The sequence below is a fragment of the Castor canadensis genome, chromosome 3 (assembly GCF_047511655.1).
Source record: "Castor canadensis chromosome 3, mCasCan1.hap1v2, whole genome shotgun sequence".
NCBI lineage: Eukaryota > Metazoa > Chordata > Mammalia > Rodentia > Castoridae > Castor > Castor canadensis.
This window is the reverse complement of record NC_133388.1, coordinates 8,027,760-8,055,335: the sequence shown is the minus strand read 5'-3', so window position 1 is coordinate 8,055,335 and position 27,576 is coordinate 8,027,760. Positions and strand designations below refer to the sequence as shown.

General features: G+C 46.1%; 1 protein-coding gene and 1 non-coding gene across 3 annotated transcripts in view; both read left to right on the top strand.

Moving 5' to 3' along the window:
• The first annotated feature begins 5,937 nt into the window (after positions 1-5,937).
• On the top strand, positions 5,938-6,011 carry Trnai-aau (transfer RNA isoleucine (anticodon AAU)). Its single transcript has one exon. It is a non-coding gene; the product is annotated as a tRNA-Ile (tRNA).
• A 2,575-nt stretch (positions 6,012-8,586) lies between these two features.
• Znf839 (zinc finger protein 839) overlaps positions 8,587-27,576 on the top strand; it is a 28,648-nt gene continuing 9,658 nt past the window's right edge. The window contains exons 1-7 of one of the 2 annotated variants that reach the window (XM_020178840.2): positions 8,591-8,931; positions 13,847-14,731; positions 17,979-18,212; positions 22,936-23,028; positions 23,720-23,869; positions 26,253-26,393; positions 26,537-26,648. In XM_020178840.2, the coding sequence (XP_020034429.2) occupies positions 8,635-8,931; positions 13,847-14,731; positions 17,979-18,212; positions 22,936-23,028; positions 23,720-23,869; positions 26,253-26,393; positions 26,537-26,648 (1,912 nt within the window). In that variant the 5' untranslated portion in view covers positions 8,591-8,634. Of the gene's footprint in view, positions 8,932-13,846; positions 14,732-17,978; positions 18,213-22,935; positions 23,029-23,719; positions 23,870-26,252; positions 26,394-26,536; positions 26,649-27,576 lie in introns of both variants that reach the window. The other variant, XM_074067124.1, reaches the window with a different exon arrangement.

Here is a 27,576-nt window from a genome sequence, read left to right as displayed (position 1 = left end):
ACATTTCTGTCCTTTAAGCCACCAGTGTGATACTTTGTTAAGGCCACCCTAGAAAACTAATACAGTGTGTTTTTATTGTCATACCAAAGGTTCCAATTAATAGACAATTTTTGTAAATTGAGTTTAAAGAAAATGGGGTGCTGGTAGCTCACATCTGTAATCCTAGCTACTCAGGAGGCAGAGATCAGGGGGGTCGAGGTTTGAAGCCAGCCAGGGCAAATACTTCCTGAGACCCTATCTCGGAAAAAACCCATCAGAAAAAAGGGCTCAAGGTGTTCAAGCCCCAGCACAGGAAAAATTAAATAAATAAAAATAAAATCCAGGGTAGCTGCCTGCACCTAACTCCCGCCGTCTCCCCCTCCCCCAATGAAAAAACCCAACCGAAATAGCATTGTATACCACTAATTCTGAGAACGTACAAACTTATGTTTTCCTCACCCAAAGAATAAAAATTAGGATCCGTTTGCGTAGGAAGAGTGGTAAGACGTGTGAGAAGAACAGGGAGAAGGGCAGAGGAAAGAAGCCCATCGTGCACGTCTCAAAGCTCATCAGAGCCCACGTGGGAGGATTCCTGGCGCGGCGCTGAGCTGACGGCGCGGGCCTCGGGTGCCTCCTGGCGTCCGCCTTCAGTAACTGCGCCTGGGCGGCCGCGGTCTCAGTCTTCAGTTGCTTTGGCCCAGTCCACTCGTCCAGCCAGGCGGTTCTGACCTGAACGCAGGAAACCCAGCTCGAACTGCTGACGTGTGTTTCTGCCTTGACTTACCCCCTACTCTGTGCCAGTCACCACTCTGGGCGCTGATGATGGCAGAAGGGGCAGATCTCGGCTCCTGGAGTTCAAATCCTTAGTGGTAGGGGACAATTACAATCTAAATAAGCAGGAGGAAGACGGAGCGGGAAAGCGGGGATCCCATTGTAACAGAGGCCTCGAGGACCCTCACCAGTAAGTGACATTTAGGAGCGACTTGGAGTTGGTGAGGAATGGAGCCTTGGCAAAGCCCGGGAGAAGAAGGTCCAGGAAGCATGGGGAAAGGGGGCAGGGTAGAGTATAGGAGGGCAGACAGAGAAGGAGTAAGTTTCAGGATGAGTCAACTGTATGTTAACTCTGTGCATGGAGTTGCCAGACACAGCACAGTGACTATTTCAGTGTGAGTGTATTCCAAATATTGCACAGGCCATACTAAAAAATATGCAGATGTGGTGGTACACATCTGTAATGCCAGCACTTGAGAGGCTGAGACAAGAGGATGGAGAATTTGAGGCCAAACTGGGCTACTAATAAGACCATCTCACAAAAATAAAAATTTTAAAAGCTTCATTGTTTATGTGAGATTCAATTTTAACTGGGTTTCCCGAATTTTTATTTACTAAATCTGGCAAGCCTATTGGAACTGGGCTAGAAAGAGTCTAAAAAGAGAATGACCTCACCGGAGGCAGTGATCAGGAGGACCGCAGTTCCAAGCCAGCCCAAGCAAATAAAAATGAGAGACCCTATCTCGGAAAAAACCCATCACAAAAAAGGGCTGGTGAAGTGGCTCAACGTGTAGGCCCTGAGCTCAAACCCCAGTAAAGAAGAAAAAAAAAAAAAAAAGGTAAAGTGAGTTTTGGGTTTTTTGTTTTGTTTTGTTTTGTTTTTTTAAGATAGGGTCTCACGAACTATTTGCTGGGGCTGGCTTCAAACCTTGATTCAACTTATCTCTGCCTCCTGAGTAGCTAGGATTACAGGTGTGAGTTACCAGTGCCCAGCTTGTTCATTCATTTGACTCCACCTTATTGAAAGGCTCTGGGCAGTCAGCTGTAAATAAAGAGGATAGGATTCAGTTCTGTTAATTTACCACCTTTGACCTCCACTGTGTCCTTGTTCAAGACACAGACAAGGGTCACTGACTTCTGGGAACTGGCCCAGTCTCCCAGCATGGTTTATGTAGTCAGCACAGCACCTGAGCTTCTGACTCGCAGTTAACAGCAGGGAGCTCTGTGAGCAAGGAGATCTCTTGACCCATAGCTGGTGCTGAGCTTAGGGCACTGCAGACTTGGTAGCATGTCAGGACTGAGTGGCAGCTGTGCTAAAGACAGTCCCCTAGCCTGCTAGACTTGTTCTGCTCCTTTCGATGGGAGGCAGTCATAGTGAGCCAGCCAGAGCAGCTGACTGCAGAAGTGAGAGCAGGGAGTAAGCATGGACATGCAAGCAACTGGCTCTCCCTTCAAGCACTCCCAGAACTGGGAAGGCCAGAGCACCTCCCCACCCCCATAGGCTCTCTGGACCAGGAGGCCTCTGGACATATGAACTGGGTATGTTTTGTCTTCCCAGAATTAGTTCTTCTTTTTCTTCCCTTTCCCTTTCCCTTTTTCTTTTCTCTTTGGCAGACAGATCCTATTGGGTGGGTACTGTTGATTGCCCACCTTACAGGTATTTTTTCACCCTTCCACTTTGTACCATGTGATACATTCTCATGAGAAAGCAAGATGAAAACATTTTCCCAGGCATTTAAAAATAAAACTCAGGTGTGACAGTGCACAAAGGTGGGAGTCTGATGGAGAGGATGGTAAGTTTGAAACCATCTTGGGCTACATAGGGAGACCCTGGCTCAAAAAATGGGAGGAAAAAAAAGGAGAAAGTTATGTCTTATCCACTCAGTGAAATACTGTACTGAGGGACCTTTTGGTGCCATTTGCATAATACCAAATATATTTTTGTATTATACAAATACATATTTATATAATAAATTTGTTTTATATAATACATCATTTTATATAATACATTGTATAATGCATTTGTACAACAGGTGTAGCATGTATATTGTTTGTATGCCAAATTAAATTTAAAATCATTTGATACCTTTTGAGCCAATGCCCAATCGTACTGGCACAAGAGCAGATGTGTGGACCGATGGCACAGAACAGAGGGTTCAGAATAAGCCCACACACCTACAGTCATCTGAGTTTTGACAAAAGCACCAAAAACCTACATTGGAGAAAAGACAGTCTCTTCAACAAATGCTACCAGGAGAACTGAGTATCCACATATAGAAGACTGAAATGAGATCTCTGTTTCTCACACTGTACAAAAATTCATTAAAAATCAAAGATCTTAATGGCAACTGGGGGTTCAGCTGGTAAAGTGTTTGCCTGGCAAGCACAGTGCCCTAAGTTCAAGTCCCAGGACCACTCTACCCCAGGCAGGAAAAGAAGAGGATCTTAATGTCTTCATGGAAGACCTGACATGTTGAAACTGCTAGAGGAAAACATAAGGAATACCTAACGCTTTTGTGAATAGAATCCCAGTTGCTCAGAAAATAAGAACAAGAATTGAAAAATAGAGCCAGGTGCCAGTAGCTCATGCCTGTAATCCTACCTACGCAGGAGCAGAGATCAGGAGGATCACAGTTTGAAGCTAGCCTGGGTAAATAGTTCACGAGACCCTGTCTTGAAAACCCTTCACAAAAATAGGGCTGGAGGAGTGGCGGCTCAAGGTTGAAGGCCCCAGTACTGCAAAAAAAAAAAAAAGGATTGCATCAAATTAAAAAGCTTCTGCACAGCAAAGGAAACAGTTACCAGAATCAAAACCTACAGAATGGGAGAAAATCTTTGCCAGTTATTCATCAGATAAAGGATTAATATCCAGAATATATGGAGGGCCAAAAATTAAACATCAACAAAATAAATAATCCAATTAATAAATGGGCAAATGAATTGACAATTTTCTAAAGAAGAAATAGAAATGGCTAATAAATGCATGAAGAAGACAGGCACCGGTGGTTCACACCTGTATTCCTAGCTACTCAGGAGGCAGAGATCAGGAGGATCATGGTTCAAAGCCAGCCTGGGCAAATAGTTCAAGAGATCCTATATTGAAAAGACCCATCACAAAAAAGGGCTGGCAGAGTGACTCAAGGTGTAGGTCCTGAGTTCAAACCCCAGCATCCAAAAAAAAAAAAAAACACATGAAGAAATGGTCAGCACCCTTGGCCATAAAGGAAATGCAAATCAAAACCACACCGAGATTCTACCTCACCCAGTCAGAATGGCTGTCATCAAGAAAACAATAAATGCTGTGAGAATGGGAGGGAAGGGACCCTTATACACTTACGCACGGTTGGCAGGAATGTAAATTAATACAGTCACTGTGGAAATCTGTATGGAAGCCCCTTAAAAATCTAAAGACAGGGCTGGCAGTGTGGCTGAAGTGGTAGTGTGCCTGGCAAGCAAAAGGCCCTGAGTTTAAACCTCAGCACTGAAAAGAAAATTTAAAACTACCATACGATTCTCTTGTGCCACTCCTGGGCACATATACAAAGCATGTCAGGCACGATAGAGCCAGGTACCTGCACACCCACATTTACAGCATCACTTTTCACAATCGCCGAGCTATGGAATCAGCCTAGGAGCCTACAACTGATGAATGAATAAAGAAAATGTGACGGCAGGGATGAACCTGACCAAGCTACACTGTCTTCATATATGGAAATGTCACAATGAAACCCCTACACAACTATTATATTGCTAACAAAAATGTTTTAAAAAAAGAAAGAGAATGAGGTACATACACAAAACTATTATTCAGCCATAAAGAAGAATGAAATTATGTCCTTGACAAGAAAATGGATGGAACTAGAGATCATCAGGTTAAGTGAAGTTAGCCAGAATGGTGAAGGACAAATCTCACATGCTGTTTCTGAGATGAGGAATCTAGTCCTTAAAAATGGATGACAGGAGGGCCAATCAGTTCTATTTGGGAATGGGAACCGCATGGAGGGAGGAGAGTGAAAGAAGAGTGTGGAGGGGATGAATATAACAGAAGTACTTTATGCACATGTATAGAAACAGATCGCTGAAAACTGTTGAAACTGACTTGAGAAGGGAGAGAAGAGCCAGGCGCTGGTGGCTCACACCTGTGATCCTAGCTACTCAGGAGGCAGAGATCAGAAGGATCTCTGTTCAAAGCCAGCCCTGCAAATAGTTCTTGAGACCCTATCTCGAGAAAACCCCTCACAAAAATAGGGCTGGTGGAATGGCTCAAGGTGTAAGCCCTCAGTTCAAACCCCAGTATGCCAAGGGGAAAAAAAAAAAAAAAGGGCGAGAAGAGAGGACAAGGGGACAAGGGGGAAGAACAGAGGGGGCAAATTTACTTGGGGGTACATTGTGTGTGCATATGGAAATACCACAATGAAACCCCTTTGTACAACTAATACATGCTAATAATTATGTAAAATAAAAGTTTATTTCTTTTTTGTTGACTTTTTAGTTGTTTTTCTTATTCTTAAAAATTTTTTTTTTTAATGACTTGCAATTCCTTAGAAATATGCTAATGATAGAAAAGTACAAAAAGGAAGATAAATGTATTCTTTTAAACAAGGCTTTGGATTCCAGAGCAAATATATTTTTATTTATCCTTTTTTTGCAATGCTGAGGACTGAACCCAGGGCCTTGCACATGGTAAGCGAGGCTGTATCCCTTGAGCCACGCCCCCAGAATAAATACATTTTAAAACATACCCTAGCAGTAAAGAAGATTGGCAGGGAGGAAAAACCAAGAGCTTAGCCGCTGCTGCTTATTGGACGGTGGGGAATTCGGTGATTCTTTTGCCCTTTGTCTGGATTTCTGCGTTTTTGAAGCTTGATTTCACCGTACTAAAGGCTCCTAATAGGCGAGGTTTCCATTGCGAGTATCCTCAGAAACCATAAAAAACAGTACTGCGTGAGAATATTTGAAAACCTTCTTCGCTGTCAGAGGCAGCTCCCTGCTCCCCTTGACCCATCGGACTCAGTTTCTCCATCCTGCCCATGGGGGCATGAAGACAATGGACACCCGGGGCCGCCACAGCTCGGGAGCTGATGGTAGGGACCCAGTGCCTTCACTCGCCTGGGAAAAGCTGGGCAGCTGCGGCCACGCGCGGTTGCGAAATCTCGTAGGCGTCTCAGAGGCGCGTCAGGGCCGGGTGGCCGGTTAGCTCAGTTGGTTAGAGCGTGGTGCTAATAACGCCAAGGTCGCGGGTTCGATCCCCGTACGGGCCAGGGTTGTCTTTTTCTTTTTTTTTTAATACTATGTATGTAACACATTTAAAATGTTCTTGTATATATTAAGAGCAAAGATATTTCTGATGTGCCAAACAAATTTAGCCATTTCTGTCAGTCACCTTCCGACAAGTTTCAATAGCTTCATGAGAAATTTTGTACTTTTTACATTGTCGATGTTTTTGTATACTGAGAGAATTTCACATGTTTTAATGTCTGTTACATAGAAAGTGTTGGTTTGAAAGTTGTCACAGGCGGCCCACTGGGGAGAGCCAGCGGGACCCAGCGCTGTCGCCCAAGTTCCCGCTGCTGCAGCCACCTGTAGCATCCGTTTTGGGACATCACTGGTTAGGTCTTTTAAAACCTGTTGCTTTAAAGCGAGCTCCGGTTTGTCTGGAGGTGCCGCACGGCTGAGACAGGTGCTCTCGGACGGCACCTCCGGGTGGTCCCTGTCTCGGCGATTTCCGTGTTCCTGGAGTCTTTAGAGTTGAAAATCCAGGTCTGGGATTAATGCATTCCACAAATATTTATCGTGAGCCTACTGCATTGCCTAGTTGTATGCAGGAGCAAAGCAGTGCAGGAGTTTCACGCATCACGCGTTGTGTCCACGCAATGAATGAATGCATGAAGCTTTCTATTGATATTTTCTCTCCCCCCCTTCGTTCCTCCCTCCCTCCACCTCCTCTCTCTCTCTCTCTCCACTCCCTCCCTCCCCCCCAGCCCACTCCCTCTCTGTCTCCTTTTCTTTTTTAGATCTTAGGCTCTACATTTCTTCCTCTTGGTTCTGCATTTTGCAACCAGAAGGCAGTGGATGAATTTCTCACTGTAGGCTCAGTGTCCAGGTGCAGCCAGGTGTGTTTAATTTAACACAAACCAGTTTTCCAGGGTCAATGCCATTTTATATTAACATCCAGCAGGGACTCCAGGGAAAACATCTATATCATTCATTTTTGAGGGGGGACAGGATTGGAGTACTGGGGGTACTTGGGCTAGCTATGCAGATGCTCTACCACTGGAGCCACACCCTCAGCATCATTCATTCTTTTCTCAAATATATATTAAAATCTGACCTAAATATGAAGAAGACTAAGTGCACAGATCTCAGGCTTAAGCCCTTGGTAAGTGCTCAGGGTGTAGTAAAAACGCCCAGTACAGTAAATATCAGCTGATGTGACTGTTGTGATTACAAACAAAGTTATAAGAACCTGGGACTACTGACACATAAGATAGGCACTTGCACACAGGTCTAATGTCACATCATGGAATGTATATGCTGGGTACTTGATTAAATTCAGGGATGAAGCAGGGAAGTGAAACTGAACATTGAGACCAGATCTTGTGCCTGACTCCCTTTTTTTTTTTTTTCCAGTACTGGAATTTGAACTCAGGGCCTCCAGCTTTTGAGGCTGGCTCTCTACCACTTGAATCACTCTGCCAGCCCTTTCTTGTGTTGAGTATTTTCGAGATAGGGTCTCTGGAAGTATTTTCCAGGGCTGGTTTCCAGCGTCGATCCTTCTAATCTCTGTTTCCTGAGTATCTGAATATCTAAGATAACTTAGATAAATATCTAAGATGAGCCACCAGCACTTGACTCCTTCTTGAACTTTGTCTTTCCCACAATTAAATGAAGTGTGTTTTCTTTCATTACTATGATCTTGGCGATCAGCAAGAAGGCCTTGGAATGATGCCCTTTCTAGCCTGTCCATTGTGTGAGATGAGGAACTGCATTCTAGCAAACAAGTGAGTAAGTAATGATCTTTATTCTTGAGATTTGCAGAATGAAATAGCACATCTCTTGACTAGGAGATCAAGATCAGATGTGTGTCAGTTGGCCATAAGCCTTCCCCTGTGTGAAGGTGCCCACCAGTCTGGATCACCCATCTATCTCCTACATAAGCCACACCTAAATCGGTTCCCGGGGGACATGACCTTGAAGACAAGATGGTCCTGCATCTTCTGATCACCTAGCTCATTGTAATAAAGTTCTTTTTACCACTGCCTTGCCTCTTTACTAAGTGGCTTGCTCCCACTGGGGAGAAGTTCGGCACCAACCTCTAAGCAGACATAGTCACAAAACTATCAGATCTAGGTTGGGGGGCGTGGCTCAAACGGTAGAGCGCCTGCCTAGCAAGTGCGAAGCCCAGAGCTCAAACTCCAGTGCCACAAAAATAAATAAATATGCAAACTTTGGGTGTCCTTTTAGATCAATTCAATCAGAACATCTCGGGGTGGGGCTAGGAATGCACAAATCCAGACAGGATGCTCAAGTGATTCTCACGCAGGACGACGCGGAGAACATTTGAATGGTGCAGTGTTAGGCCAGGAGCCCTGAAGCCCTCCGCCTGGGATACCCCGGGCAGCTCCAGGAGGAGGTGACATCTGAGAGTTGGAATAAGGCTGGTCCCTACGGCCGATTCATTCAGCCCTATGCCAGATGGTGGCTGTCGAGCAAGGGGCGGGGCTTGCAGAAACCCCGCCCCCTCAAGGACCAGCTCCACCGGCACGGTCGCCTTCCGAGGTGTCTTGGCCTGCGGGGCCCTCGTAGTTCGCGCCTTTCCCAGGTGACGCATATTCGCGCCGCCGTCGCTCAGCGACACAGGTTCGAGTCCCCGCTTCGGCCGCCATGGCGGGCGCGGAGCCGGGGCCCGAAGGCAGTAGCGAGGATGGCGGCGGCGGCGGCGGCCCGGCTCTTCCCGGCCAGAGCGTCAGCGCGGCGCGCGTGGCCCCGCTGGGTCCCGAGCAGCTGCGGCGAGTCCTGGAGCAGGTGACGAAGGCCCAGTCGCCCGCCGAGCCGCCGCCGCCACCGCCCTTCGTGCCGCAGGACGCGGCGCGGCGGCTGCGGGACGCGGCCCAGCAGGCCGCCCTGCAGCGGGGTCCGGGCGCCGAGCCCCCGCGCCCGCCGCGCCTGCTGCCGCCCCAGGTGAGGCGCCGGGAGGGACGAGGGGGAAACTGAGGCCTGGAGGGGCCGAGGCCTCGCGGCAGGGGCAGGCCCGTCGACCTCAGAACGGCCGGCTGCAGAGTTCAGTACCCGCCCGAGCCGTGGCCCGCGCTGGGCCCCCTTTCGCCGCCCTCGTGCCCTGCTCAGGGCTTCTCGGCGCTCCCTGCCCCTTCCAACGGGCCTTTTTGTCCATTCATGCAGCATTTACAGAGCACTTACTGTGTGCCAGGTGCTGCCCTAAGTGCAGGAGAGGCTGCTTTGAAGCCACTCTGTGACAGGGGGCGGGTGTCCAGTGTGGGTGGCCTCGGAGGCCTGACTCTGAGCTGACAGCTGAACGGATTAAAAGGATCCAATGTAGAGAGCTTCCCTGCTGGGAAGCTGCTAGCCCAGACCTGGGACAGAACAGAGGAGTTTCTGGTAGTTTGCTGCAGGACTTGCCACCCTGAGTGGTGATAAGTGAGTGACCCCAACACCCAGCACAGCACCCCGGTACACGCTTAGGGACTGCAACACGTGAAAGCACTCTACTACAGAACATCCTCTCAAGGGGGTTATTTACTGGACCACACAGCTCTTGGCTGCTAGGGGAATTGGCTCTAGAAAGTGGCCTCTCCACCTGGGAACGTCCAGATGTGTCCCATCCTGAAGAAGGAGGTCTTGCACTCTTGTGTAAAGTCACATCTCCTTTCCCTGCTGGGACTGTAAATGACAAAATGCTTCTCCCCTCAGAATTGCCAAAAGAAGAGAGCTTCTTCCACAAGAAGAAATAGGATACAGGATGGAATCAACAGTCTTCAACTTGGTTTTGAGTGATTTGGGGCGGCACAGGCTTGTACCCAGTGATCAGCCAACCTAGAGAGCAGTCTTGCTAAAGGTTGGGAAGCATGATTCTGCCCACCACACGTTCACTAGACGTTGACCTTGGGTGACGCCCTGTTTGGGCTTTGGTGTCCTTGTTCGCAGGCAAGCTGGCTCATGCGATGAGGCTTCTGGTTAGGACTCTACTGAGGAAACAAATGCCTTCCCACAGTCTGGGCATTGCACCATTGGTACAACCACCATTGGCTGCTCCTGTTTGCAGAGCTGCTCCTGTTTGCAGAGCTGCTCAGCAGCCACACAATAGTGGTTTTGTATCAGCATTTTATAGGCGGGCAACAAGCTCAAAGAGGTTGAGTGACTTTGCCCAAGGTCCTGCAGGTGTGGCTACACTCCAGAGCCCGTGTCCTCACCACACTGCTGAATGTGGCCACAGCTTTTTGAGTTTGGTGTGGCAGTTTGGAAAGAGTCCAGTGATGACACATTTTCCATCTAATGAAAGCAAACTTAATGAAAACTAGGCAGCATGATAGAAATGTGTTCTGTAGTTAATCTAATGGAAGGGTATAAATTCTGTCTGTACTCACACTGTACCTTTGTGGTCTATGCCACTAACAGGAAGTGAAGCATGACCCAGATAACTTCTAACCAAGGTCAAAAAGCTACAGCTACAAAGAATTAAATGGATTTGGAGAAAGGGAGATTATTTCTGGCTGAGGGGACCCCAAGCCACTGTGAAGAGGCTGTTGAAGAGGTGGTTTTGAACTAGTTCAGAAGGATAGGTCTAAATTGAAAAAGAGGAAAAGGAGTGGTGCCATTCAGTGCAGGGGCTGGGTGCATTGAGACACCTAGGGCAGAAGGCTCAGTACAGGCCAAGCAGACCCACTCCCCTGATCAAGGCTCCTGTCTGCCCCCAGCTTCCCTGCTCTCACCCCACAAAAGCATTTCCAGTTCCACCCAACACCTGGGCCCTCTTTCATGTGTCCATGCATTCATTTGTTTTTCGTTACATCCAGAATGCCCTTTCTCACCTGGCAAAAATTCTTTGCAGCCTTCAAGGCATCTCTCAGACATTACCTTTTTTGGAACACCCACCACCTACAGGGTGTTCCTGCCTCTCTAACGGGTCTGTACCATGATACCATTGTTTTCTTACTGCCTCACCTGTCTCTGTTCCCTGGGAATCTTGACTGTCTTCAGAATCATCAGAACTTTTGAAAGGCCAGGTCTCAGGACTCCGTCCCAGGAAATCCAATCCAACAGGTCTACAGGGGCTGAAGCAGGCAGGGAAAACACTGCAGGATAAGGCTAGGGCTTGTCTAGTGTTTAGGAATGGGCACCAGAAGACTTATAAAAGTTTGCTGAATGAAATAAACATATAGGATAGTACAGTTATAATACCCACACAGGAAGCCAGTCTGGTTATCAGATAAATAAATTATTAGGCCAGTTTTGCTGCTGTGGCAAAGGATTTAGTGTGTATGTTCTTTTGGCAATATCCCAAGAGTGTAGAGAAATATTCTAAATGGTAGTAAAATGAAATAATGGTTCTTGAAGGATATACACAGTAAATCTAGTTGTCACTGAGGCACAACTAGCCCAGGAATTATGTACTCACAGGACACTTGCGCTGACTCTATACTTCATGAGCCAAAATCTCAAATTCTTTCTGCTGTTTGTAATAGTGTATAATACACGGACAAGAGATGTTCTCTAACTTGATTTTTGTGTGGGTTTTTATTCTGCCCTGTGTGACATTTTTACTGACCCTTCATGGGTAGAGGGTTGGGTCCAAAGAGGACCTGTTGGTCCCAAATCAGTAGTTCTCAACCGAAGGCCATTTTGGCCCACAGGGAGGGTGCTTTGTGTGTGTGTGTGTGTGTGTGTGTGTGTGTGTGTGTGTCTGTGTGTGTCTGTGTGCATGTGCAAAGGATGGAACCCAGGGACTTGTGCATGCTAGGCAAGTGTTCTACCAGTCTCTAAAGGCATCTTTTGTTGTCTGACTTGGAGGTAGGGGCAGTGTGCCGCTCATTATCCTACAGTGCATAGAATAGCCCCCACAATAAGAATCACCAGTCCCAAGTGTCAGCTGTGCTGAGGTTAGAACCCTGCTCTCCATGTCATTTCTCTCTCTTTTCTCCTTGAAGGAAAATGCTCATTTTTTCTGCTCTCTGGGGGTGGGAACCTTGTTGATTCTGCTGCCCTAACCTCTCCCCTGACAGCTGTATCCCTAACACCAATGACTATCACTGGCACATAGTCAGTGCTCAATAAATGTTTGTGGATGCTGCTGAAGACAGCCCTTCTTCGTAGGTGTTTCACTACTGCAGACAGTGCTACCTTGAACCTTCTAGAACATATATCTTTGTGCTCACTTAAGTGTTTTCTTATGGAATCCAACAAGTGGAACTGCTGGGTCAAAGAGCACATGCATTTAAGTTGTTGGGTTTTTTAAATAAAAAAATCTTGAAGAATGCAGCCCCACTCTTAGGTGTTTCTCTCCTTGAGAAACTCATACATGTAGATACACATACTGGTGAGGTAAGAGCCAACCAAAAGAACAGAGGGTGAGGAACCGCCTGTCCATCAGCGGGAGAACGGGGTACTCATACTGCAGAGAAAGTGAACCACCAGAGCGCCATGTCAATACAGATGAATTTCTCAAAACTAAATAGTAAAAAACCAGAAATGCTCACCAAGGCTGGAGTTGTAGCTCAAGAGGTAGAGAACTTGCCTAGCAGGCCCAAGGCCCTGGATTCAATCCCCAACCCTGTAGGAAGAAAAGCAGGAAGGGAGAGAGGGAGGGGGAAGGTGGTGGAGAAAGGGAGTAGGAGGGTGAATATGGTGCAAAAAATGGGTACACATGTATGCAAATGCAAAAATGATACCTGTTGAAACTATTCCAGGAATTGGGTGGGGGGTAGGCAACAACAAACAAGTGTGGAGGAGGTGAATTCAAGTGTGATATATTTGATACATTGTAAGAACCTTTGTAAATGTCACAATGTACCCCCACCCAACACAACAATAAAGAAAAAAAATGTAGAAACTCGCTGGGTGTGGGTGCCACACACCTGTAATTCTAGCTTCTCAGGAGGCACAGATCAGGAGGATCTTGGTTCAAACTGTTTGGGGCGAATACTTCCCTGAGACTCTATCTTAAAAACATTCAACACAGAAAAGGGCTAGTGGAGTGGACTGACCGTGAGGCCCTGAGTTCAAATCCCAGTACCACCAAAAAGAAAAAAGTCAAAACTGAATCCTATTTGTAGAGCTATCTGCATATGCACTATAAATATTAAAAACACGTAAGAATAGTAACACATTCAAGAAGAGCATAGAGGTGGGAGGATAGAAGAGGACTTCATCAACTGCCAGTGTTTCATGTTGTTAGGTGGGTGGTGGGTTACTTTTTTTTTTTTTTTTTTTTTTTTTTTTGCTGTACTGGGGCTGGAACTCAGGGCCTTTCCCTTGAGTCACTTCACAAGCCCTATTTTTGTGAAGGGTTTTTTGAGATAGGGTCTCCTGAACTATTTGCCCAGGCTGACTTTGAACCACAATCCTCCTGATTTCTGCCTCCTGTGTAGCTAGGATTAAAGGTGTGAGCCACTGACACCTGCCCAAACATTGTTCATTAGGATTTTTTGGTTTCCAGAATTTCCTTTAAAACGTCTTTAAAATGAGCTCACACGTTGAATTGAATTCAATTTTTAGAGTACAGTACTAAGAATGCCAAGTAAAAACACATGAGTAAAACTTAATAATGAGTCATGAGATAAATTTACCAGATTATGTGGTTTTTAAATCCACGTAGGGTAAATACTATCAGAGCATTTACATAGGAATAGTAAGTAGGTTGCTGAACTTCTTATTTCATTTTGTCTCTACAAGTGTTTCAGCACATGTGTATGGTACTTGGTTGAGATGTAACATGCATCCCGATGCTCTGGTCATATCCAATGGACTTGTATCTAAGGTGTTAATTTAGAAAAAGTCAACAGTGTATTTATGATGAAGACAAAATTGCAGAAACATTGATAAGCAAATGTTAACTTTTTTCTGGTTTCTCTCTGTATTTAAGCAACTAGAAGCCATTTATGTCAAGGTGACATCTGGTGACACAAAAAGTCAGGAAAGCCCAATGCCCCCACTGGCGACCATCCAGCCCAAAGCAGCAAGACAGAGTCAGCCACTGGGGAGGAACTCCAGTCTGGTGGGGCTCAGTGTCACCAGCCCTCCCCTGCTCAGGGTGCAGCCCCTTGGGAGGACTGGGTCACAGCTGTGCATCCTCAGAGGCTCGCCTCAGCCTCCTGCTCCTCAGGTGTTTGTACAGAGGCCACTGCCTGCCCTCCAACCACTCCCTTCAAAGACAGACACGGCCCAGGCTTCCACTGGACAGGGTGCCAGGTTGACACCTTTGCCGGCCTGTGACCCTCCCGCAGTAGCATCTGTTTCGTCCAGTTCAGCACGTCTATTAATTTCCAGCTTGCATACTAAACATACTGAGAAACCAAGAAAACCTCTGAAAGTGAAAACACGTTCTGGACGAATATCTCGACCTCCCAAGTACAAAGCTAAAGATTACAAGTTCATCAAGACCGAGGACTTGGCGGATGGGCACCCATCGGATTCTGACGACTACTCAGAACTGAGCGTGGAAGAGGAGGAAGAGCAGAGGGAGAAGCAGGCACTATTTGACCTATCCAGCTGCGCCCTGAGGCCCAGGGCCTTTAAGTGTCAGACCTGTGAGAAGTCTTATATAGGAAAGGGGGGACTGGCCCGGCATTTTAAACTCAATCCAGATCATGGCCAGCTCGAGCCTGAGGAGTCACTGTCTGAGAAAGCCAACAGGAGCCTGACCCAGGCATGTGTAGAGGGAAAGATTGGAGGCCTGGCCTCCCCTGAGCTGGCCACACCAGCTGTGCCCTGTGAGGAAGGGGCAGAAGCAACACGGGGTGGCCTGCAGGTAATGTTTCTGTCTGATGACAATGTCCTTATCTCTGCTCCTTTCTGCCCATTATCCTTAAATTAACCCTTAAGGTGTCTAATGGGTGTTCAGGACCCAAATGGTCATAGTGAGGGCCTGAAACCCAGTATTGTCTACAGTACTGCCAAGCAGGTGAGGAGACAGACAATGTCATCTGCTCTCCCCCGCCCAGCCTTCCTGTGAGCACAGTGTCTGGGAACACAGTTACTAGCTCTTTAAAACTAGTCAACACAGCTGTTTGTGGCACATGCCTGGCTGACGTTGATGTTACAGAGGGTACTGGGAAAGGCCATAATTGCAGTGCCAGTCCATGGGGTGCTTCCCAGAGCATCACAGTAATAGGCTGTTTGGCCTATCCTTTCCCTGTTCTGCCCCTTTTCAAACTCCCAATGAAACAAAAGCAGCTGTGGCTCACTGTATTGCCACACCAAGATATTTTATCGTGGGAAGGTATACATAGCATGAAGTTCATGATCTTAACTAAGTGTGCAGTTCAGTGATACTAAATGCATTCATAGTGTTTTGCAGTCTTCACCATTATCCACTTCATCCTGTATAATGGAAACCCTGTACCCAGAGACACTAACTCCTCTCTCCTCCTCAGCCCTTGGCAGCCATCACCCTACTTTCTGTGATTTCAACTTCTCTGATACCTCATATCAGTGGAATCAGACAGTATTTGTCTTTTGGCAACTGGCTCGTTCCATAAGCACATGTCTCTCAGATTCACCATGTTGTAGTACATGTCAGAATTTTCTTTCTTTTTAAGGCTGAGTAAGATTATCTGATATGAGGAGGATCATGGGTCAAAGCCAGTCTGGACAAATAGTTCAAGAGATGCTGTCTTGAAAATACCCAATACAGAAAAGGGCTGGCAGAGTGGTGTAAGTGGCAGAGCGCCTAGCAAGTATGAGGCTCTGAATTCAAACTTCAGTCCCACCCTAAAAAAGAAAAAAGATTATCTGATATGTGTGTACCACATTTTGTTTATGCATATACTTGGGTTGTTTTCACTTTTGGCTAGTGTGAATAATACTGCTATGAACATGCATATACAAAAATCTCTTGAGGCTGGGCACTGGTGGCTCACACCTGTAATCCTAGCTACTTGGGAGGCAGAGATCAGGAGGATCACAGTTCATAGCCAGCTCAGGCAAATCGTTCTTGAGACCCTATCTTAAAAATACTGAACACAAAAAAGGGCTGGCAGAGTGGCTCAAATAGTAAGAGTGCCTGCCTAGCAAGCACAAAACCCAGCAAGTTCAAAACCCAGTACTGCCAAAAAAAGTAATTGTAGTACTTTTTGGTATGTACCCAAAGGTGGAATTGCTGTATCATATGATAGTTCTATTTTTAATTTTTAAGTTCTAGTTTTTTTTTTTTTTTTTTTTTTTTGTGAGATGGGGGCTTGAACTTAGGGCCTCAAACTTGCCAGGCAGGTTCTCTTATTGCTTGAGCCACTCTACCAGCCCTTTTTTTGTGATGGGTTTATCAAGATAGGGTCTTGTGACTTATTTGCTGGTTTCAAACCATGATCCTCCTGATCTGTGCCTCCTGAGTAGCTAGAATTACAGACGTGAGCCTCTGGTGCCTGGCATATTTTTAATTTTTTGAGGAACTGTCGTACTGTTTTCCACAGTGGCTGCACCATTCTACACTTCCACCAACAGTGCACAAGGGGTGCAAGTTCTCACATTCTTGCCAACACTTATAATTTTTTTTGCAATACTGATGTTGAATTTAGGACTTTGCGCTTGAGAGGCAGGCACTCTACCACTTGAGCCATGTCTCCAGCCCTTTTAGCTCTGATTATTTTAGAGGTAAGGCCTTACTTTTTGTTCAAGCTTGTGGAGATAGTGATCTCCTATTTCATACTTCTGCCACAGCTGAGATGACAGGTGCATGTCACCACACTCAACTTTGTCCATTGAGATGGAGTTTTGAGAGCTTTTTTTTTTCTTTTTTTTTGACCCTGGCTGGCCTAGAACTATGGTCCTCTTGATCTCAGCCTCTCAAGTAACTAGGATTACAGGTGTAAGCCACCAGTACCTGGTTTTCCTTTTTTTGATAGTGCCATCCCAATGATAACAATGTGGTATTAGTTTGCATTTCCCTAATGATCGAAAGGTGTGTTGGTGCACAGCTGTAATCCCAGCACTTGGGAGGCTAAGGCAGAGGATCCTGAGTTTGAGACCAGCCTGGGCTACACAGCAAGAACCTGTCTCAAAAATAAATAAACCAAGCCAGACGAGGTGGTTCAAGCCTGTAATCCTAGCTACTTGGGAGGCGGAGATCGGGAGGATTGTGGATCAAGGCCAGCCTTGACAAAATTTCATGAGATCCCATCTCAAACACTAAAAGTAACTGAAGTGATAAAGCACCAGCCTAGCAAGTATGAGGCCATGAGTTCAAGCTCCAGTTCTGAAAAAAAAAGTTTAAAAAAAAAAAAAAAGAAAGCTGAGTGTGGTGGTGGTGGTGGTGGTGGTGCATACCTGTCATCTCAGCTCTGTAGGAGCATAAATAGGAGGATCACTGTCCAGGCCAGCCTGGGCAAAAAGTGCAGGAAGATAGTGAGTTCCAGACCAGCCTGGCCTACATAGTGAGACCTGATCTCAAAAAACAATAAAACAAACAAACAAAAAGGTAGGTGGCTGAGGTATGAGTTTCTGAGGTTATGAAAATATTCTGGATTTAGGTAATGGTGAACAATACAACCTATGACTGCATTAGACCCACTGAATTAGATGCTTTCAAAGGATAAAGTGTATCCCATAAAAACTGAGAAGGTCGTGGATATGTTAGAAATTAGAAACAAAGCTCAAGATTGCTGTTGTTGATGGTTGGGTACCGGGGGTTGAACCCAGGTCAATGGTGTGCTAAGCACGTGGTCTGCCACCGAATTACACCTTAGTTCACCCAGGTTAATTTTTTTTAAAATGATGGTCAGAAAAGTCTCCTTTCATTTTGATCAGCACCCCAGGGTTTTGGTTTGTTTCCCAGAGTTATTGACTATCTAATAATCCTCTGGTGTCCTACAGGGGTACTGTGCAGGCAGAGCTTAAGATGCGCTGATTATAGTTAAAACAATCTTGATTAAAGAAGAAAGAGTGCAGCAAGTTCCTTGCTTTTGACTTGACTTTTTTCTGCTTTAGGGTTTTCATGATGGTGTATAAAGCATTTTTTTAATTTAATTTCATTTTATTTTTGGGTATATAACTCCGTCTAGAATAGTCAATCTGTAGAAGTTGAAGCGGCAATGGTGCCTGAACTGGGAAATAGACATCATGCAGCTCATTTGGGATCAGAACGACACCAAGGACCTAGAAGACGTGGAGAGTCAGAGACCCTGGCAGAGTCCAGTACAGCCATCCTCCAGCTGGGCAGAGCAGCTCAGCTGAATGGAGGCCCTGCTATGGCTGCTGGGCAGAGTGTCTCAGGGAGCAGAGCCCAGCTCAAGGAGGTACATCACTCTTACACCCTGTGCTGGAAAACTGTTTCTTTGGCATGAAATGTAGAAATTCACTATTAGGTTTCTGAACTTAAAAGTAAAACACTTTAGCTGAGCATGGTGGTCCACGCCTGTTTTCCCAGCTTTTAGGAGGCTAGGCAGAAGGATCATGAGTTCAAGGCAGCCTGACCTGTCTTAAAAAAAAATGGCCTGGTGCTGGTGGCTCACGCCTGTAATCCTAGCTACTCAGGAGGCAGAGATCAGGAGGATCACAGTTCGAAGCCAGCCTGGGCAAATAGTTCAAGAGACCCTATCTCAAAAACACCCATCACCAAAAGGGCTGGTGGAGTGGCTCAAGGTGAAGGCCCTGAGTTCAAACCCTAATACCGAAGAGAATATATATATATAGGATGCGAGGGTGATCTGGTTGTGACATCTGTCACCCCATTGATCGCCAGGGTTGATTTGGCTGATCTGGCTGGCTAGGCAGGTGCACTCTTGCTCCCTCATGCTCCTTGTGTGTCCCTCCTGAAGCTGTGTGTTCAGTCAAAGATGACGACCATCCCCAATGGAGGACTGTTCTTTGGTCAAGAGTGGCTGTGCTCCCCTGCTAGAACCTCCAAATAAGCTCTTAAAAATTAAACAGTTCACCTGAAATGATATTGGATCAAGTATGTGATAAACTCAGGGATCATATTATCTAAAATAATTCATAGGTTTACCTGTTTAAAATAACTGTTACCAATCGTTGGGTTGTTCCAGATGTTCTTTGTCTTAGGTGCAACATCTAAGATTCAGATGCTTTCCTAGGTGCAGCAAAAGAACCACAAAGAGTAAGAACATAATAAATATTGATTTAGGGTTGGTGGAGTAGTTCAAGTGGTAGAGCACCTGCCAGCAAGTGTGAGACCCTGAGTTCAAACTTTTAATACCACCAAAAAAAAGTGATTTATTAGGCTGGGCACTGTGGCTCACAGCTGTAATCCCAACTATTCAGGAGGCCCAAATTAGGAGGATGAAGGTTTGAGGCCAGCCCAGGCAAAAAGTTTGCAAGACCTCCCATCTCAATCAATAAAAGTTAGGTATGGTGGTACACATTTGTAATCCCAGTTACGTAGAAAGCATAAGTAGAAGGATCATGGTCTAGCCCAGTCCAGGCATAAATCAAGACTCGGTCTTAAAAATAACCACAGCGGAAAGGCTGGGAGTGTGGCCTATGTTACAGAGCACCAGCTTAGCAAGTCTGAGACCCAGCATCAAAAAAAGAAAACAGTGACCTATTAGGAGAGCTGAACTACACCTCAAGGAATGAGGTAGGCAGTTTGGGTAGACTGATTGCATGGAAGCTCTGGGGGATTGGGGTTTTATCCAATAGGGCGGGGTTACTAAGTGGTGTGAAACCACTGTGCAGAGGCTGCCAGGGTGTGGGAGGGCATAGGTCTGTACACTTGATACTCTTTGCTCTTCCCGGTTTAACCTTGATATGGGGAATGGGTACCATAAATATAGGAGCATAATCTTATTCATTGGCCCAGGGTGTGGGCCATTTGAGGGTTTTACAATGGAGTCTTGAGGACCAGGGCATTTCCTTGTTCCCTGTTCATGCCTGCCAGTAATAACATGACTCCTGTGTAACTCCTTTATGAGTTTGGAATAATTACGACCTGTGTTTACATGGAAGCAAATCAGAACACAATAGATCACATAATAAAGTGAAAGCACACTTGGGAGATATGAGGATAGGTAAAACACCCAAAAAACTAGATAGCATTTGTTGCCCTCAATGCAGAGAAACTAATGCAGATACTTTAAAGTGACAGAGGCCAATAGGAGAAGGGGACCAGGAACTAGGGAAAAGATTAGTTTGAGAAGAATTAATTTAGAAGGTAACACACATGCACAGGAAATCAATGCAAGTCAACTCCCTGTATAGCTATCCTTATCTCAACTAGCAAAATCCCTTGGTCCTTCCTATTATTGCTTATACTCTCTCTACAACAAAATTAGAGATAAGGGCAAAATAGTTTCTGCCTGGTAGCGAGGGGGTAGGGGGGAGAGAGAGGGAGTGGGAGGGGTAAAAGAGGGGGTGAGGGAAGGGGGAAGAAATGACCCAAACATTGTATGCACATATCAATAAAAGAAAAATAAATAAATAAATAAATAAATAAATAAAAATTGGCAAGGGGCTTACGACATAAAGAAAAAAAAAAAGAACACAACAGAAATAGTTTCCTCTTTTTCTGTAAAAAATGTCAAGGTATACAAAGCACATTTCCAGCTTAGCACCCTGCTATCTCTGTTCTAGCTCCCTAAAAGTGTAGATTAACTGGATTTAACTGTATTCACTTGAAAAAGTATAATCCTATATTTATCCAGATTGTCTTTGGATAGTATGTATTTATTTGCCTGTTAATGGCCAGGTGAATATCTTAAAGGGAAGAACTGGAAAAAATAGCAAGAGACGCATTAGTGATATGACTGGCCCTGGACAGAGTGGCTGTCAAGGCCCCAGGGCCCCCAGACTCCTACACACAGGGGAAGCAGTGGGTTTCCCAAAATGTGTCTGAGGCACAATGTAGTGTTGTTAAATTGTAGCAGTAGCAGAATTTTTTTTCTTTTTTTTGGGGGGGGGTGCGGGGGGTGAGGCAGTACTGGGATTTGAACTCAGGGTTTTGCACTTGCTAGCCAAGTGGTCTTCTACATAGCAGCAAATTTAAATCCTGGTGAGTTAGCTTTACTCCAATTTGTCTTGTACTGTGACAATCTCAGATGATTAATTTTTATAAAGTAGGAGCAGGTAGTGTCCAATTGTTCATTGACATAGAAACAGCCACCAAATATTGAGCACTTTCTATGTGGCAGCTCAGCACCCCTCACACCTACATCCTGGTCAACTGTCTTTCATTTATTCCACAGTAATCACTGTCTCATCTCAGTGGATGAGCAACTGAAACTCAGAGAGGTGAGCAACCTGCCCAGGGTCTTCTGCAGGCAGGAGGGAGGTCTAGACTTTAAATCCAGGCTATTTGGTGTCTGTTAAGTGGGAGCATATGGTAGGGTGTCTGAGGCAGTGAGGACAACCCATTCTGTCCATGAGTGACACTGATGGGGACACTGCCAACTTGAGAAGGCAGGTTGCCACTTTGAATAGGGACATTCTCGACTCTGTTAAATGAGAATTTACTCCAGAAATGGACAGTACTTTACACAGGTGCTGGATGTCCATAAAGCACCAGGCCCAGGTGGGGTGTGGAAGAGAACAGTGTGACACTGTCACAAATAGACACTGCCTCTGCCCTAGCTGTGCCTGGGGTTAGGGGTAGGGTAAGGAAGGAGAGTTGATAGTCAAACCCATCAGTTGACAAAACTGTGAAGTGAGTAGATATGTACATACAGCATATAACTGAGGAGCTTCCCTGTCTCTTGTTCTTGAGCTCATGAGAATTTAGCTAGGTCTTGGCAAGGTGACACCCTAATGACCTTTCTGCACTTCCTGTACAGTTGAAATCAGCTGACCATTTTTCCCTAAGGGTTTTTAAAAGTGATAGTTTAGAATTTTTGAATTGCCAATGAAAAGGTTTTCCTTTAGCCTTTCTTAGAGAGCCGTAGCCTCCTTGGTCCCTTCTGAGTCCTTTGAGGCCCCTGATTATTCTTCCTATAAGCCTGGACCTGGTGACCTCCCTGAATATCACATGTCTTTGTGTTGCCAAGACTTCCTCAGCTTCTGCTCCCTTTACTGCTTCCCTGGGCACTGATGCTCTTGTGCTATGGGTCTCAAACACCTTCTTCCGTCTGCGGATTTCCAGGTTTGTACCTCCTGTTTGGACCTCTCTGGAGCCTCAAATCTTTCATGTGAAATCTCTCCACCTGGGGTCTTCTCTATCTGAGGGGAGCCTCCAGCTGGCTTCCTGTCCACTCCTGTGTGTGTCTGCTTCACGCTCATGCTGTGAACCCCAGGCCTTTCTTGCTTCTTCTCTTTCACTCACTCTCCCCATATGGTGTGGCCTCTGCTTGGTGGACTGCCCTTCCTGTGCACACCCCTTTGTCCTCACCCGCCCCTATCTTTACCTTGGCACCCTTCCTCTGTAGCTGTGCCCCTCTGCAGTGCCCCAGTCCCTCCCCTCTGTTCCCTGCACTACCACCTGCCTAAAACTTCCTTTGGACTGAGAGGCTGAGTGGGAGAATGGCTTGAACCTAGGGATTTGAGGCCAGCTTGGGTAGCATAGTGAGACCTCACTTCTAACAAAACAAAACCTCCCTCCATATGTCACCTTTGGAAGGACATCCAGCCTGGCTGCCTTTCTAACCTCCTGGCTACCTGTTCGTAGATGCTGCCTACAGTTGCACGCCCCCTCTGCACCTGAGTCTTTGGCACATAGTGAACTGGTTCTTCCGCTGGCACCTACAGCATATGGTAGACGCCTGTGGTGCAACTGTGCAACTTGCTTGTACCTCTGTCTCCTGCAGCAGTAGCAGCAGCAGCCTGGCCTGCAGGGCAGTGCATGCGTTTCCTCAGGGCTGGGTCCATTCCAAGGCCTGGTGCCGAATGCCTGGTGCCTGGGAGACTCAAACTTTCAGCCCAGAATTGGCCATGGCACCTTGTTAATGTCGACAAGCTTGCTAAAGTTGAATGGTCATAGTTGAGAGCACAGTGACTCTTGTGCTCTGAGTTGCACCAGTGCTGGCCATGGGGAGGCCTTTGAGGTGTAATTAGGCGAACACTGTCTCTCTGCAGACTCTCCAGCAGTGTGGCCGGGAAGATCTGGTGGAATTGGTGCTGCCCCAACTGGCTCAGGTTGTGACTGTGTATGAGTTTCTTCTGATGAAGGTGAGTTTTCAGTCTTTCTCAATGACAGAGGGAATGACTTGAAGTTACTTAGAGAGGTGTCCTTCCAGTGTATTTTAGAACAAACCCAGCTGTTTGGAATCACTTCTCTTCACTAGGGCAGACCTGAAGCAAGTCTCAGGGCTGCCACAGGGCCAGTACCTGTGAAGGGTGAAGAGGTGGGGGATGTTCCAGCAGGCTGCTTGTCATCGCTTCGACTGTTGTCACTTTGTGGAGAATGGCAGTAATGGCAGTAAACCATAGCAGGCCCAGGTTTCTGGGTCCCCACTCCACCTGGCCGGCCTCTACTCCCACTCTGATGACACTTCCCACTGAGACTGGTTAAATTTCAGGGGTTGTCAGCATGCCCCTCGGGAGCCCCAGGCCCGGCCCATCCTCAGGCCTTTCTGCCTCTCCTTTCCAGTCCTTCAGCTGCCCCAACCTTGGAGCTCTGTGGCTGTCACCCCAAGGCTTTGTTTTCTGGCCTGCTCCTCCCAAGGTCCCTCTTGGCCTCCCAGAGCTGGGTGCAGTGCTGGCCCACAGTAGGCACCCACTGTGGGAGAAGGAAATGCCGACCATCAACCAGTTCCAAGGGTTGAGAAACTCGGACCCTTTTGTGTTGAAGTTTTTTCCTTGTGTTTTTGTGTCATTGCCTTGGGTTTAAACTCTTTTTGTTATCTTTATCTTCCTGAAGGTTGAAAAAGGTCATCTAGCAAAGCCTTTTTTCCCAGCTGTTTATAAGGAATTCGAAGAGTTGCATAACATGGTTAAGAAAATGTGTCAAGATTACCTCAGTAGTTCTGGTCCGTGTTCTCAAGAGCCCCTGGAAATCAACAATAATAAGGTATGGTCTCACATGGAACAGTCCTTCTCCTAGAGTTAGCCAAGGAAGGACATCTGGGAGCAAAGGAGCGTGCTTTAGTGATGGCATGTCGCAGTCAACAACTTGTAACCTCTCCCAGCAAGTGAAGGTTCTTGTTTCAGTGTCATTGTCATCATTTTATTGCCTTTACCTAGATGGAGTTCTTCACAGAATATAAGTTTTGGGCTGACATGAGTTCGCTTGTCTTGGATAAAGCCTTGTACTGGGTGTAGCAGGCATCATGTGGTCTCATGTACAGTGGCCTTTGGCAGTGACCAGTTTTGGGGACTGGGTTCTGGCCCCACTCTGTACAGCAAGCGCCCCACTGATCCTGACAGAGTCCCAGCTCCTCTGGGTGTGAGCCTCCTTCTCTGTGAAATAGGAGCATTGAATTAAATGGTCTTTTCTGGCTTTCACAATGCTGCTGGGGCTCACAATAGACTTCCGTTTATTTAAAAACACTTGGTTATGGCGGAAGCCAGTGGCTCACGCCTGTAATCTTAGCTACTCAGGAAGCAGAGATCAGGAGGATCAGGGTTCAGACCCAGCCCAGGCTAATAGTTTGAGAGACTTTATCTTGAGAAAACCCATAACAAAAAAGGGCTGGTGGAGTGGCTCAAGGTGTAGGCCCTGAGTTCAAGCCCTACTACCACAAAACAAAAACAAAAAATGATCAGTTACCAATGCAATAACGGTAAGCATTCAGAAAGGCAGTGTTCACTGAGCCACTCTCCTGCGTGCACTAAGAAGGACTTGGAGCTGCTGCACTTGGTGCAGTCTCCATCAGTGCTGTAATAGGATCTGTGCTGGTTGGTCATCATTATTAGCTTTATGCAAATTCATTATTTAATATATGCCCAAAGAAGCCTTTGGATTTTATTTTCTTTAATTGTATATTATAAAAACGTAATGGATTTCTTTTCTTTTCTTTCTTTTTTTTTTTGGCTAAGCCCCATGTAGATCTCTAGTTCACAACAGTCACCTAAAAAAATTTTTTTCTTTTTGTTTTTTTGGAGGTGGTACAGGGATTTTGAACTCTGAGTCTGGTGCTTGTTAAGCAGGTGCTTTGACAATTGAGCCAGTCTGCAGCCCCTTTTTTTGTTTTTAGGTTATTTTTTAGGTAAGTCTTGCTTTTTGCCCAAGCCATCCTGGGACCATGATTCTCCTACTACACTTCCAACTTAGCTTGGGTTGCAGACTTGCACCACCATGCCTGGCTTGCTTGTTGAAATGGGATCTTGCTAACTTTTTGTCTGGGCTGCCTTCAAACTGTGATCCTCCCAAACACTGCCTCCTGAGTAACTGGGATTACAGGCCTGAGCCACCATACCATTCCACCTATATGTTTTTTTTAAACTGCTATGTTAAAAAAGGGCAGGTGTCTTGTCATGAAACAGCTGGATGCTGTGCACACCCTTTGGAGTCCATATTTGTACCAGGTCAGACTGCTATAGCCTCCTAGAGCAATGACCAGTTTGTAACGTAACCATTTAGTGCAGTTTGAACAGCACTAAACTTAACCCAGCCCTGTTTTCTCCTTAGCCTTGTTCTACCCTTTCTGTCCTCTTTATAAGGTCCAGTATAAATGATATTTGCTGTCATCTTTATACTTTTACACCTTTACACTTGTGCTTTCTGTAGGCTTTGCACATGGAATCAAATTTCATCTTCACAAAAGCCCTCCCCAGATGCTGAAGCTACATAGGTAGACGCAGGAGGCGCAGGGAGGCGGTAGCCTGTGGAGGCCTCCCAGGCATGAGCAGAGCCTGGGATCCAGTTCAGCCTCTCTCAGGCTCCAACTCACAGTTGCTCCACCACCTGGGAGGGGAGATGTGGGTATGGAATAGACAGGCAGGGTTGTTTTTTCTGAAGAGACCAGTGAGAATTCAAAAAGGGTAATGGACAAGAAAGGTATTTTGGTATGAGCTAATGTTATTAAACTTGTGCCAGTATTAATGAGAATGTTTGGGCTGGAGGTATAACTCAAGCAGTAGATTGCCGACCTAGCAAACTTGAGGCCCTAAGATCAATCCTCAGTTACCTCCCCCTCCCAAAAAAGAAATATATAAAGACACAATCAAACATTTAATTTAAAAAACTAGAGTGTTTTGAATTTTTTTGAAGTGTCATTTAATCTCCTTTGTGCACTGTGTTAACACAGAAGCTGCTGGTTTGGTTTGGGTAATGATCATTTCATCATCCATGCAGCTTTAGATTAGTCTTTGCTTCCCCTTGTTAGGTGGCAGTCCACTGTATAAAGAAGCCTCAGAGATTTAAGCTCAGTCATTCATTCTTAGGGGTCAGAATGCTCTACACTTAGGTCTGTTTTAAGCAATGCTTATTTCTACTGGTCCTTTCTCTTCAGGTTGCGGAGTCCTTAGGAATCACAGAAGAATTCCTGAGGAAGAAAGAAAAAAACCTAGACTGCGTTGCACCCAAGCAATCCAGCCAAGAGATGGATGTGGGGAAGCTGGAGGAAGCAAGCAGACAGAGGAGGGAAAATGAGGTGGGCACAGTCCTACATGATCTGACATTGGATTAAGGGATTTACATTCCCCAGTTGACAGCACTGTTCTCCAGGATGGTCAGGTGCAGGTCTGCCCATTACTTCTGTCTCAACTGACCTCTCAGTTGATCTTCTCTTCACAGGCAGCAGAGGAGGGGCTGGCTGCAGTGAAAAGGCCCCGAAGAGAAGCTCTTGTCGCCAACAGCAGAAGTCCGGAGAAGCCCAGGCCCTCGTGTGCTGCAGCTGCCAGCATGGGTAAAGCGTGCTCTGTGTGCTGTGCCCTGTGTTCAGAGGCCCTGTCAACATACACAAATGTGCCCAGGGCTGTCACTTTTTAAGGTTGGATGCCCCTATGGCTAGATTTAATAGGACCCTCTGGTCTCTCAAGTCTTATTCCAACCTCCCAATATGTAGCATTAAACATTCATGCCCCAAGAGGCTCGAGGCCTTTGAGGGTTTCTAGAGCCCCTTATTAAGATGAAGAGTCACTTCATGGTGGTGAGGGTGTGGATACAGGCTGGTCCAAGAGGTTGGGCAGAGATAGGTCCCAAGGACACAAGCACCTATGGTTTGGCTTTCATGAGTCTTGGCTTTGCCTGATGGCTAAAATTTCACATTTGAAGACAAGACATTCTGTGATTAGACCGTATCTACATATGCTTTTTGTTGTTGTTTTGTTTTGTTTCATGGTAATGGGATTTGAACTCACAGCCTTTAACACTTAGGCCACATCACCAGCCCAAACATATGGCATATGTTTTGATAATATCTTTTGTAGTCTTTTTTTTTTGTCAGTACTAGGGTTTGAACTCAGGGTCTTGTGCTTGCTAGGCAGGTGTTCTACCACTTGAGCCCCAGTCCTGTTTGCTTTAGTTATGTTTTCAGATAGGGTCTTTTTTTTGCTCAGGGCCAGCCTCAGAGGGTGACTCTCCTATCTACACCTCCCGCAAAGCTGGGATTATAGACCACCACCCCAGCTTTTTTTGTTGAGATAGGGTCTTGATGATTTATGGCCCAGGCTGGCCTCAAACCATGATCTTGCCATCTCTGCCTCCCAAGTAGCTAGGATTACAGGTGTGCACCACCACACCTGACCCTTTAAAAAATACGGTGGTAATGATGGAACCCAGGACCTGTGTATACTAGGCTAGCATTCTACCACTGAGCTACATCTCAGCCCTTT